Consider the following 13597-nt stretch of genomic DNA (forward strand, 5'->3'; position numbering starts at 1 on the left):
TGTTTCTAAAAATCTTTTCCTAATAATAGAGTAATCTACCATTGTATCTGCTGTGCCTATGCTATACTTTTACACTTTGCTATCAGGGCCAAATTCTAATCCTCTAAGATCTGCAAATTGAAAAGAAAACAAAAGTAATAAAAAATTATAAACTAGAGCTTTCTTTAAATATTCCATTTGTTGCTAGTTTTGTTTTCTAGTGTTCTACAGAATTATACAGTACACTGGAAACCTAAAAGTCCCATGTAGGGAGATTAGAAATAATCTCCACCTTCCATAGCATTGAATTGTTTTGGCTAGGATGTATTTGTCACCTCTGCCTAGTCATTTCTTCCACCTTAATAAATGGTCATGTGTCTTGGTATTTGTGATCTTCTCTTTTGTAAAGCAGGAGTTGACATTTTAAACTGAAAAGCAGAGAGAAAGTTGAGATGAGCAGAAATGTCATTGTGCCCATTTCTTTTCCTGTCTTCCCTCTGTAGGAAAAACATTGCAAGAAGAGCAGATTGAAAGGGTAATGTGGCATAAGCTTTAGTGCAGGCATACTGAGGATAGAGTCTTTCCAGAGTGTTCTCCCATACAGGGTGGTGTCACATGACAACCTCTCCCTATACTTGACGCCTGCCAGTGGGGCTTTTTTATAGAGAGAAGTAACACAAACATTTAATTGGAGCCAAAATGAATTTTAAATGTCTGCAATTTCCCCTGAAAGATACAGTCAATAAAAGAAAAAGATAGCGGGTGTGAAAAGAAGGAGAAGAATTTATTGTGCTAAGGAAATTACTTTTTTTTTTTTAACTATGAAAATGCTAAATTCTATCTGGCAGTCATCCTGGCTTTAATATGTATTTTCAACTCTAACAGTCTGGCTCAGGGCTTATTACTGGCAAGCCACAAAACCTCTGAGAAACACTGTAAGGCAGGACTTCAAATATTGTCTAAAGCCTCATAAATTCTCCAATAAATTTATTTAAAACATGAATCTCCATGTTCCTACCTCCACAAAAACTGGGCAGAAATAGAGAACACCACTGTACAGGAGTTCATTTTTTAATCAATTATTGATTTTTTAAGTTAAAAAATACAGTTGCTCTGAAGCACTGTCAATATCAAGTCAAAATATGAAAGTTTCCTTACTGGGAGAAAAAATAAAAGAATCATGAAGGTTACCAATGAACTAGCAGACCAATTTATAATTTGCATTCTAGACAGATTATTTAAAAAAAACATATTTAGCTTTTAGATGTAAATAAAAAACTTGTGTGGTTTTAATTTTGAACATGTTTACTGATATTCATGAAACGTGTATTAATATATAAGATGGGCAAAATATATGTGCCTCTGTTAGTAATACTGAAGTCATTGAGCAAAAATAAAAGAAATTTGGAATCACTTTGACAACTAGTCTCCTGTGTGGTTTGTGACCTGATTTAGACTCAGGTATAGATTTAGGTCATCAGAAACAAATCTTTAGTTCCAGACTGTTTTAAGATGTTGCTATTAATGACTGGATCTGATAGGATCTAGTTTCACACAGGCAGTTCTTTAAATCAGTATGTGCTTTGCTTTTAAAACTGAGTTGTTTTCAATACATTTCCTTTGCGTTCAGCGCCTCTTATGTTTCCTTTTAGAAATCCCCTTTGCCTTCCTTGCCGCACAACCTTTACCCTAAGTACAACTTCAGCAGCACTAACCCATTTGCTGACTCTCTACAAATCAACGCCGACAAGGTTGGATAATGCCCATTGTCTTGCTGTTGGTTGCCTTTTGCAAATGTTTTGTTCTTTGTTATTGCTGTGTCTTTGTCCCAGTTCACTATTTACTACATTTGGGCAGGAAAAAAAAAAAACCCTCAAAGCTGTTTGGAGTGGGCATGCAAATCGTTTCTTAAGCACATTTTCCTGCCAGAGAATATTTATTTTTATTGCTGAAATTAAATGGCCCTTCTGAAGAGTAAGGGAGAATCATGAGTCCAATGCTTTTCTTTCATTTTGGTGTGATTTAAAATTTCTGATATTTAAATTTTTGTTAGTTGCCAAATGTGTGATACGTTCACACATAATTTCTTTAAAACCATGTGTTGATTTAAATCCTTTTCAGACTTCTACAAGGTGATCATAAAAGCTCTTCCATGAGTTAATCACTGCACAAATAATTGTGTATGTGTACATGCAGGAGTCTATTGAATATTCATGAAGCATGCCCATGTAATTGCCTGAATCAGGAAACGTAACTGTTTCAATGCTCGTAAATCTATACTTGGATCTTCTCATTTTCTGATGAAATTATAAAACCAAAATTGAAACAAAAATTTACAATAATTTATATACCATAATTTAATCATGAAAAGGAAGAAAGCAGTCAACAATTTTTTTTTCAGGAAACACTTTATGAATATTCATCAGATTTCCATGTTATTGTAATAAATGCCATGTTATTGATATGGATAACCAAAGGTGCTATATCTGAAGCAATATGTTTTCTATTGCTATAGGAATTACAGAATTCAAGTAGAATTATCTTCTATTGTTCCCCAACTAACCCTTTTGCTCCCATACCCTTTAAGGTTTGTGTCAGTGTGGAATTTTCGTATGTGGGTGTGTTACAGTGTGCTTTATGTGTGTGCTGTACTTGATGTGTACATACACGGCATGGAGTGATTTCAAGTATACATTGCATTTTTGACAATGAAGGCTAAGCAATCTTTGTTAAAGAGCTATATTTTCATGAATACCTTTTAAAAAGTGTCACTAACAAGGCAGATAAATGATCTTGATGAGAATGAGGGTGTCAGGGATATGAAAATGTAACACCTGATTGCCCCTCAAGTAAATAGAGGCTTATATTGGTTTTACTAGTCAGGTAGGTTTTGGTTTACTCACAGTATGAAAATGTTGTGCCTGAGATCCCAGACAGTTTTTCAGATAAGCAGGTTTTGTTTGTTTGTTTGTTCTTAAAATAACAGCTCAGAAAAATTATGCAGCAAGATCTATAAAATGTCATCTTTAGATTTGTTAAAATTATGGGAAGTTTAAATTAGATTTTGTTCTACTTTTTAAAAATGGAATGGACTTAATCAATGCTTGATAACATTTTCTGTTGTTACAGAGAAGTAAATTTTTTTAGCCAGAAAAATTCTAAAGTGCATATATTGCTCCTTTTACTATGATAATGAAACTTGATTGGATCCAATGAGGGTTTTGTGTGTGTGTGTGTTTGTTTGCTTTTATTGGCATATTATTTATTTGAGACATTTATGGCACAGCATTTGGGAGGATGACAAGGGTTCCATTTACATTAGTAACTTTCATCTGTTTGTCCAATGACGTATAGACTGTACATTTCAATATAGCAGATTCTGTAATCTGACACTTAGGCCCTTAAATCCCTATCAGTCAGGTTTTTGCTTTGCCAGAAATTGAGTGCTTTCTGAATCAACAAAGAAAGGTCACATTCAGTCTCAGATAGTTCTAGTGTTAGATATCTTTTTAGGTATTCTAATTCTTGGCACCAATAAATAATTGCTAAGTAATTTGTGCATGTTTATCACTTAATGTATCCTTATAAGAAGTCAGTTTAAAAAAAATGTTTTTCTAGATATAAACATACATAATAAAACATTGTATCAGAGGAATTCTTATGCAGTAAAAAAGTAAAATAAAGATATATAGGAAAACCATAGGTTCAAGGCATCAGGGACAGCTTCGTAACAAGGTTAGAACTCTAGCTGGATGTCCCTGACCTTTGAGTTAGGTACTGTCTTACTTATGCAAGTTGGAGGAGACATCATGATATAATGGAAAGTGTACTGGATTAAGAGTTAAGCAAAAAGAAGTCTAGTACCACTGTTTGATTTGAAACAAAAACTTTCACTTCTTATAGCCTCAGGTTCAAAAGGTTTATTCATCTGCAAAATGAATAAAATGAACTCAGTGACTTAAAGACCTTTCAAACTCTTAGCATTCTGTTTGATCATCTATAATATTAGGTTGGTGCAAAAGTAATTGGAGTTTTAATGGCAAAAACTGGAATTATTTTTGCAATATAAGAACTTGGTGATGCCAAGTCTTTTTTTTTTTTTTTTTTTTTTTTTGAAATAGGACCTATGACCCTAAGTGACAGCCAGTATGCTACGCTTTGGCTTTCTATTAAGGAGCCTCTGTGTTTCCTCATTTATCTTGTGATCTGCCTTGGCAAGGGAAAGCTGGTGTTCTTAAAACCATGCCTCTCAGATCCGAGTGTGTGCTCTGTGCTAACAAACTGGCTCCCTGGTAGACAAGCCTACATGTGTGATACTTGCTGTCCTCTATTTGTTAAGAGAATCGTGTGGAGAGAGGATTCAGGTAGCAATAAATAATTATTTATGTTCAGTTTCACTAATAAGCTTTGAAGGGCAACTTCTTTGTTAATTTTTTTTTCTGCAGTTTCTTGGCAGATTTTTCTACATGCCTCAAATCTTACCCAGACCCAAACGTTATAACTTTTGAATGACATTTTTTTCTAAAAGGAAAAGTTCAGTTTTCTACCAAGTCATTTAAGCCTTCAAATTCATTAATTCATTGGCTTAAAATAGCAAATAAAAGCTTAGTGAATTATTCTTTGATACTACTTAGTTTAATATATTTAAACTTTGCCTGAATCCCATCTAATATTTCTTATCTATCTATATGTATAAATAGATATATATGGAAATAAGAATATCATGTCAAAAACAAAGTCTGGCTTTAAAATATCAAATAATGGAAAGCTCATATATATATGTTTTATATATATATATCATGTATGTATTATATAAAATATTTAACAATCTGAGCCTTCCATTATTTGTTAGATATATATATATATGAGCTTTCCATTATTTGTTATTTTATATATATATTATATACATATATGAGCTTTCCATTATTTGTTAGTTATTTTAAAGCCACTCTTTGTTTTTGACATTATAATCTTATTTCTTCTTCTTGAAGTTTTCTTCCTTAGACTGCACAAACCCACTGCATTCTTTTTGTTCCCACAGGCACCCAGTCAGTCAGAGTCAGAGCCAGAGAAGGCTCCATTGTGCAGTGTGCCCCCACCCCCTCCTTCAGCCTTTGCAGAAATGGGTAGTGATCACACACAGTCATCTGCAAGCAAAACCTCACAAGATGTGGACAAAGAGGATGAGTTTGGTTACAGCTGGAGTAAGTTGTCTTTTTGTGATGCATTTAATTATAAGAGGTATTAAAATAGCTCTGAGTTTCTCAAGGATTGTGCCCTGGATAAATAAGTATGTTGCAGCTTTGTGATATATACTGCAGTTCTGTGTGGAAAGAAATGGTGTTTGTTTTGCTTGAATACAGCATACATTCCTGAAGCATGAAATCATACTCTTCCTTTCCTTTAAAAGTGCTGTTAAAGCTCACTCTGCCTTTTGTATGAGAATTAATAAGGACAGGGCACTCTCTCAGAAGCTATGCCACTCTGTGTCTCGAACAAGTCACCACCCCTTTCTGGGCCTCAGATTCCTCATGTAAAATGTGGCTCTTGTTGATATCACACCTTGAACTTCTGGTGCATTTTCGATACCAGAATGGTGATGTAGTATAATTGTGGAGATAAAAACTTTAGGTATTGACTAAACTATTTAACTGTCTGTAAGCTTTAGCCTAGTTATTATCTCTCTTTTTAAAATGGAGTTCTCCCCTCAGGTTGCTAACATTCAATTAGACAGTGCCAAAAGAGTGCTAAGCACAGCGCCTGGTGCCCAGCAGGCTTTCATAGGCAGCTGTTCTTAGGACCAATAGGGAGTCTCTGTTTTCTAAGCAAATACCATTTTACAGGAAAAATACTTAAAATTTAGCCCAAAGTTATCAATGTCATTGTTTTAAAAAGTTTTATTTTAAAAATCGAATTATTTCCTTTAAGAAAGCTGCAGTACATCTTTTTAGGAAGTACAGAACATAAAAATTGTGCTGCTATATTGTGGGAATCAGGAAATAGTTTATGAGGTTGATGCAGTTAGGAATCAATGTAGAATGCATGACATTAGCCCATTAGCCATACAGTAACACTTTCTAAGATGACTGGTAAAGTTTGTAGGTTTCTCAGTCTGTTCTCAGTGACGCTAGAGCGTATTGCTAACAATCAGTGTGGTCAGAATGTACTCTTGAGGAAAATGTGAACTGGAATGTTTCGGTTTTCTATTATGAAGCCACCCCAAAATGTAATGGCATAAAACAATAATTTATTATTAATCTATCAAAGGGCAGTGGGTGACTGGGCCCAGTTGGGCTGGACTTCCAAGACAGCTCATTCACATGGTTGGCAAGTAATGCTGGCTGTTGGCTGGTTGCTCATCTGTGGCTGTGCACTGGAGCACCTACGTGAGGCCTTAGCCCTCATAGATTAAATAGGGTGCACAATAACCATCACCTCTTGAAGATGTGGGGTAGGAGATGTAAATGGTGTCATCTAATTAGGAAATGTGTCCCAAAGCTGGGATACATATATCAAGTTGTCCTGGCGTGATAGCTCTGTGCAAAAAGGAAGCTCATTCCCTTCATTTTGCATATATCTACCCAGAAACTGCCCAACATGATGTGATACAATGTTGATATTCCAATGGGAGAAAAGCTTCCACTGTTCAGTGAACACAAATATTCTGGATGCCTCAGTTCTGTTCTCCTCTGCAAATGATCAAGTTTCTGGTTTAATCATAGTCTTTTGAGAGTTTGTAAATATGCACTTTGGGAGGCCGAGACGGGCGGATCACGAGGTCAGGAGATGGAGACCATCCTGGCTAACATGGTGAAATCCCGTCTCTACTAAAAAAATACAAAAAATTAGCCGGGCGTGGTGGCGGACGTCTGTAGTCCCGGCTATTCGGGAGGCTGAGGCAGGAGAATGGCATAAACCCAGGAGGCGGAGCTTGCAGTGAGCTGAGATCTGGCCACTGCACTCCAGCCTGGGCGACAGAGCGAGACTCCGTCTCAAAAAAAAAAGAAAAAAAAGAGAGTTTGTAAATATTAATTACTTCTCTTTGGCATAACCACCCCAAGGTGAACTGATTAATCAGACATTGTGCTCTCTGCACCCTAGATGCAAAGAAATTCCTCAAAGTTTGGGTCCTCCAGGAAACCAGTTCTGATGCCCAAGTGACTAGTCTATTTAGCTTTTAACTGACAAAGATTACATTTTGGTACTAAATACTGCCCTTTTGAGATAAAACTAAATAGCTTTCCACAGTAAAGCATTTGACTGTAAATTAACTTTAAATATGTATTTGTTGTTGTTGTTGTATGTAGAAAATATCAGAGAGCGTTATGGAACCCTAACAGGTGAGCTGCATATGATTGAACTGGAGAAAGGTCATAGTGGTTTGGGCCTAAGTCTTGCTGGGAACAAAGACCGATCCAGGATGAGTGTCTTCATAGTGGGGATTGATCCAAATGGAGCTGCAGGAAAAGATGGTCGATTACAAATTGCAGATGAGCTTCTAGAGGTAAGTTTTTGTGGAAAACTTTGAATTTATTCTTGTTTTATAAGTGTAATGGAACCGTCGGTTTCCAGAAAATCACCTATACCTTATAGCGACTGAGAAAGCCATTGCTTGCTTAATAAAATAGATGCATTGCAGCAAATCTGGCTCTAAACCAAATTTCTACTAAGTAGAGTCCATGTTCCCATTAACATGCATTAAAAGGTCATGACTATGTAGCACCAGAAACAATTTTTGCCCCAAGATAGTAATAAAGCTCACACTTCAAAAGCATTTGTTTTGTGTGCTGCATTTTTATTAGGAGTTTTTGAAAAGCCAAGTGACCAGTAATTCCCCAGAGGCTGACCCACTGGACATTCTGGAACTTGAATCACTAATGGGAGAGGTGATGAGGGTGAGGTGGGGTGGGGTCAAGGTTAAGGCTAAATAACAAGCAGTAACTCAGCCTGCCAAACAAAATAAATTTGTGGACCATACTTTATAGGGTTTAGAATTTTATTTGCTTCTGTTGTTTGTCCTTGCCCCTCCTGGGCTAGGATCCACATGATTTTATACTGCCTTTATGTTCTTCCCATGCTGAGTATGTTTCCCTATAGCCATGGAAGTTTCAGTTGGTAGTGACTAAACGACCAAATGACTGAGCCAGTCATTTGCATTAGGCACTATACTGTTTAGGCAGTTTGCTGCCTAAATCCTGAGTCTACCCAGCATTCCTTCTCCCAGTGACCTATTTCCAGGGCTTGAGTTTTGAGACTAAGTGGAAAATATGACAGTAAGGAACTTCCCAGGATGGTCTTGCAGGTGACAAGTTTTTCCACAGAGCCCTCATTTTGTGCAGAGCATCCTGGGAGCCCAGTGCCTGCCAGGAAATTTGCTGTCTACTCTCCTGCAGTTGGTCCAAGTGGTGCCTCTTTATCAGCAGTCCATGGATGTCAGACTTCATGTGCATTATTTTAATGCTGGCTTTAAACATAAGCTATTCTTTTATTCACCATGAAAAGTCAGGTTCATGTTCTGGGGAGGAAAATATATAACATTTAATATAAAATATATTTGAAAGGAAGAAAAAATGTGCTTTTCATTAATGAGGAAGGATGATAAAAATTTATGATACTAAAATTTCAGGCCCAACTAATGCTATTTATTTCTCACAGATCAATGGTCAGATTTTATATGGAAGAAGTCATCAGAATGCCTCATCAATCATTAAATGTGCCCCTTCTAAAGTGAAAATAATTTTTATCAGGTGATCATTTTTCTTTTGCTAGTTTACCAAATACTTTTTGTTAGCATTTCTACTCGGAGTTCTTTTGAATGAAAATAAAACATTTGTGGCCAGGCCCTATAATCTCAGCACTTTGGGAGGCCGAGGTGGGCGGATCACGAGGTCAGGAGATCGAGACCATCCTGGCTAACATGATGAAGCCCCGTCTCTACTAAAAAACAAACAAAAGAAAAACCACGAAAAATTAGCCGGTCATGGTGGCACGCGCCTGTAGTCCCAGCTACTAGGGAGGCTGAGGCAGGAGACTCACTTGAACCTGGGAGGCGGAGGTTGCAGTGAGCTGAGATTGTGCCATTGCACTCCAGCCTGGGCAACAGAAAGAGACTCTGTCTCAAAAAAAAGAAAGAAAAGGAAATATTTGTAAATATGTAAGTGTCATAGTTCCAGGTTTTGGGGGTTAAAAATTTTTCTCTGATAACCTTCTGACTTTTGAAGTAAGAGAATGAAAATAATATCATTATGTTATAACAGGTTGTTGTTTTTTTGCTTTCAGAAATAAAGATGCAGTGAATCAGATGGCCGTATGTCCTGGAAATGCAGTAGAACCTTTGCCTTCTACCTCAGAAAATCTTCAAAATAAGGAGGTATATGTAACTTATATTTGTTTCTCTGGGAAGACTTGATTGATGTGCACCTTATTAATTCAATCAAACAATCACCTAACACTTAGAGAGGGATCTTAGAGGTAGATAAGTTCTATCCTTGGCCTTCAAGGAGTGTAAATCCTAGTATAAGAAGACGCTCATGGAAATAAGCATACCACTTATGTGAAGAGTACTTGTAGTCTGTAGTGAGGGTAGGAAAAGAGTTATCAGTTCTGCCTCTGAAAAGAAATTGAGAATAAAACTTTATAGGGAAGGTTACATATGAAGTGTATGTTGGAAGATTTGGGGGGTAAAAATGTTGCAAGCAGAGGGCATGGAGTGAGTAATGGTGTGGATACTCTGGCCAATGCAGGGAACAAAATTATAGAGCATCACTGAGCAATGAGGGGCAGGGAATGGGAGCTGGTGGGGAAAGGGTCAATATTAGAGGGGAAAGGGTCAGATCATGGAATACACTGGTAGGCTAACATGTGCCAGCCTTGTCTTTGAGACAGTGTGGAGCTCAAAGAATGAGAAATGTATAGTTAAAAATTTCTCTGGCAGTACTGTAGAGAAAAATCAGAAGTAGCAGGGGAGAGAAGTTAGAGGAAGTAAGATAATTATTGGAATCATTCAGGAAACAGTTAACGAGGACCTGAACTAAAGCTAGAAGAGGGAATGGTTACATCAGATGTTTAAGACCCAAATCGGTAATACTTCATCCCCAACTAAATGTACTCATTGAGGAAGAATGAATGGTTGAAGATGTGTTTAACCAACAAATATTTTCTGAGTACTCTGCCTTATATCAGATATTGCTCTTTGGACTGGAGAATAAAACAGGTAGGATATGCAAGGTTTTCAGATGTCTGACTTAGTGATATGAGGGATGGCTGTTTTCTACCAAATAGAAAATACAGAAAGATATTTGCAAAAATATGGTACATTCTATTTGTGGCAGGGTAAGAACAAAGTGGCTGTTGGATAGCCTGGTAGAAGTTTACATTGGGACATTTGGTCTCCAGTTTAGAGATGATTTCCTGTAGATGCAGATTTGGCATTTCTGAGCCACGGAAACTGAGGTCTTGAGAAAGCATTTAGAGAGAAAGAGGGCCAAGGGCAGAATCATGTGGTAGCAACAATAAGGAGGAAGGCGAACAAAGAGATCAAGGCTATGAAGAACCAGGAGGGCATGTGGCAGAGCAGCGGAGGAGAGTGTCTTTCAAGGGTACACTCCACAGCTCTACATGCTGCCATGTAGCAAGAATCCAGCGAGACGATGAGTAGAGAGAGTCCTTTGGGTTTGGTAACTAGGAGACTTTTAGTGGTTTTTGAGAAGGCAAATGATGGACAAGAAATCAAGGAGAGAGAGAGGCAGTGGCTAGAGAGTGAAAGAGAATTGGAAGAGTGGTTTTGTTTTGATTTAGGAAAGCTTTGGATACATGTGTATGATGAATAAAAGGAGTTAGTAGAGAATGAAAAGCTTTAAATTAGAGGAACCTTGGTGATTATCAGTGGGGATAGCTGTAGGAAGAGAAACATTCTTTCCTAAATCAATGTATAAAAATAGAGCTTATGTGTATATAAGATAGATGTACAAATCATTGTCTCATTCTGGCTGCTCCTAACATTCAACTATGCCATGTGGTTATTTAAGATAACTAGGTTATAAAGTAATATATTTTTTTTTCATATTACTTGTACTAAATATGTCTCTTAAGGAATTTTTAATAACGTTCAGGTAAAACATTAAAGTTTTCAATTCACTTGATAAATAACGCAGTAAAGAATAATGAATGGTGTTTCTGCTGGTGCTCTGTCAGTGAGTTTTACCATTTGGTAGCTGGGCTGCCATCAGTTTTCGTTATACAGTAAATCCAGGCAGTCTTCAAGCCACTTGGTCTATCTGTGCTCTCAACTGATTGTTGTCCAGTTACACCTCATAAGTATTTTGAAAAGAATATAATGTTCATAAATTCCATAGAATGTTAAAATAGCAAAAATATATTAAAATAAATAAATGTATTAAAATAACAATAGTGTATTAAAATAAATGTATTAAAATAATTTTGTATAATGTATAAAATAATTTTGAATAAGTGGCCCTTATATTTAAACAAATCAAAATTCCTAACACGCAGTTGTCCTTTTTGTCATTTCTTTCCCTCTGTCAGACAGAGCCAACTGTTACTACTTCTGATGCAGCTGTGGACCTCAGTTCATTTAAAAATGTGCAACATCTGGAGCTTCCCAAGGTAAATCTGCTTTGAATTGGAATGAAATGATGTGAGTTCCTTTACATCAGTGTTCTAAATCACTGTGTTCTCAAAAGTGTGGTCTCCAGATTAACAGCATCAGCATCATCTGAGATTTTGTTAGAATTGCAAATACTTGGGCCCACTCAAACTTACTTGCTGAATAAGAAACTCTAGGATTGGGCCCAGAAGTTTATGTTTTATTAGACCTGCCTGATGCACATTTAAGTTTGAAAACTACTGTGCTAACTGATACTTTATCAGGGGTCCAGCTTGCCCTTTTGTCATTATTCCAAATTATGAAATTTAGGTATCTGTCCATTGATTCTTTTACTAAGGTCCTGCTATGGAGGAAATAAAAATAAAGAAATAGAAATTATAGTTTTGTCCTTTAAAAATAGGAAAGCTCATATATTTAGAAGTGAATTTTCGACTCAGATGATTGCCTTTAAGAGATAGTTTGCTGAACAGAAACCTATAAATGCTTTTGGGTGCTTCAGGCTCATGCAGTTAAGCAGGTGGACAATGGAAGAGCATGAGTATAAGCTGAAAGAGCAGTGAAGTGCCCAGGAAGAAGAGGAAGGCAGGAGGTGGGGTAGGGAGGTCAGAGAATATTTATAGGAAATGCTGCAGACAGAAGGAAAGAGAGTGGTCCGTATTGCCACTCTCCAACCAGGAGGCAGTGCAGTATGATGCTTGAGAGCCTCAGCTCCAGAGTCATTCTGTCTGGGTTGAATCCTTGTTTCATCAAGTACACGCTTCACACATTGTATGATCTTTCTTTGCCTCAGTTTCCTTATTTGTAAATTGAAGATGGTAATAGTACCTTTATCCTGGCACATGGTCAGATTCTGTTAAGTATTCAGGGGAAAAAAATACCCTGACGATATTGATATTTTTATTGCTATTGTTTTTTACAGTGATAACCATATACAAAAATGCATCGCCCTGGTCTTGTACTATACACGTAAGAGGAGTCTTTATCATGATGGACTATTTCTGTTGTGGTTAAAAAGAAAAGAAGTTACTAAAGTCTTTTTACCTTTCTATCAAGAAGTCCATACACTTCAGTTTGAGAATCCCTCATTCTGTCGCCATTTAACAGAGATGACATCTTCCTCTTTCCCTTTCTGATTTCCTCTCTTAGTTTCTTTTCCTCCTAAATCCTGAAGAGTTTATAATATTTAACAGTGCAATCATTTCCCTATAATTTGTTAATTATGAAACATTTAAATGTATGTTGAATACTTTATAATGAATGATTTTTTTAAAAAATCTGTTTATGTTGATCTTTAGAAAAGTCCAAAATTAGATAATTTTAAAATATCCTTTCATGGTATGGATTTTAATTTATCATCTGAGGCTTAGTATATTCTAGGATATAATGAGTGCCCAGGAAATGTTTGTGGAATGAACATGTTAGATGAATAAAGAGCAGCCTACTGTAGTGGTTGGGAGCACAGACTTAAAGCCAGACCACCTGGGTCAGAGACCTAGATTGATCACTCACTGGCTATGACTGTGACTTTGAGCATGTTTCTTAACCTGTACATAGTTTTGCCTTTTGAAAATGGACTTAATAATTGTCCAACTTACTTCATAGACTTGTAGTGAGAATTAAGTATATATTGTGAAAATTAAATATACATATGTACAGTTTCCAGCACCTGGCACACATATACAAGTATTGTTTGCTATTATTATTGTTTTAATAATTAGGGATGAATAAGCTGGTATAGAGTTGTCTGATGGCTACTTGTCAGTGATTTTCTCTGATGTTTTCTATTTCCACATTAGACTACCTGATTAAGGTGCTGGATAGATGTTCATAGCATCTTAATCCCCTACTCAGAACCTCCCAAGGACGTTCATTTCCTAACAGATACATTCAAGTTCTTTGGCTGGGCATTTAGCAATGAGGGTGGACAGAAGCCTGTGCTGTCTGTCAGAAGCCCTTCTCACATCCTGAGTGATCGGCTATAAATCACTTAAT

The 13597-nt window shown here is 36.6% G+C and overlaps 1 protein-coding gene across 4 annotated transcripts in view; it reads left to right on the forward strand.

The window, feature by feature from the left end:
- MPDZ (multiple PDZ domain crumbs cell polarity complex component) overlaps nucleotides 1-13597 on the forward strand; it is a 175541-nt gene that overhangs the window by 134832 nt on the left and 27112 nt on the right. For 2 of the 4 annotated variants that reach the window (XM_025359744.1, XM_025359745.1), the window contains exons 27-32: nucleotides 1632-1730; nucleotides 5021-5183; nucleotides 7287-7483; nucleotides 8635-8726; nucleotides 9259-9349; nucleotides 11524-11604. In XM_025359744.1, coding sequence (XP_025215529.1) covers nucleotides 1632-1730; nucleotides 5021-5183; nucleotides 7287-7483; nucleotides 8635-8726; nucleotides 9259-9349; nucleotides 11524-11604 — 723 coding nt within the window. The remainder of the gene's footprint in view (nucleotides 1-1631; nucleotides 1731-5020; nucleotides 5184-7286; nucleotides 7484-8634; nucleotides 8727-9258; nucleotides 9350-11523; nucleotides 11605-13597) is intronic. The other 2 variants (XM_025359746.1, XM_025359747.1) reach the window with 1 other exon arrangement.

This window comes from Theropithecus gelada, chromosome 15 (genome assembly GCF_003255815.1).
Source record: "Theropithecus gelada isolate Dixy chromosome 15, Tgel_1.0, whole genome shotgun sequence".
NCBI classification, from domain to species: domain Eukaryota; kingdom Metazoa; phylum Chordata; class Mammalia; order Primates; family Cercopithecidae; genus Theropithecus; species Theropithecus gelada.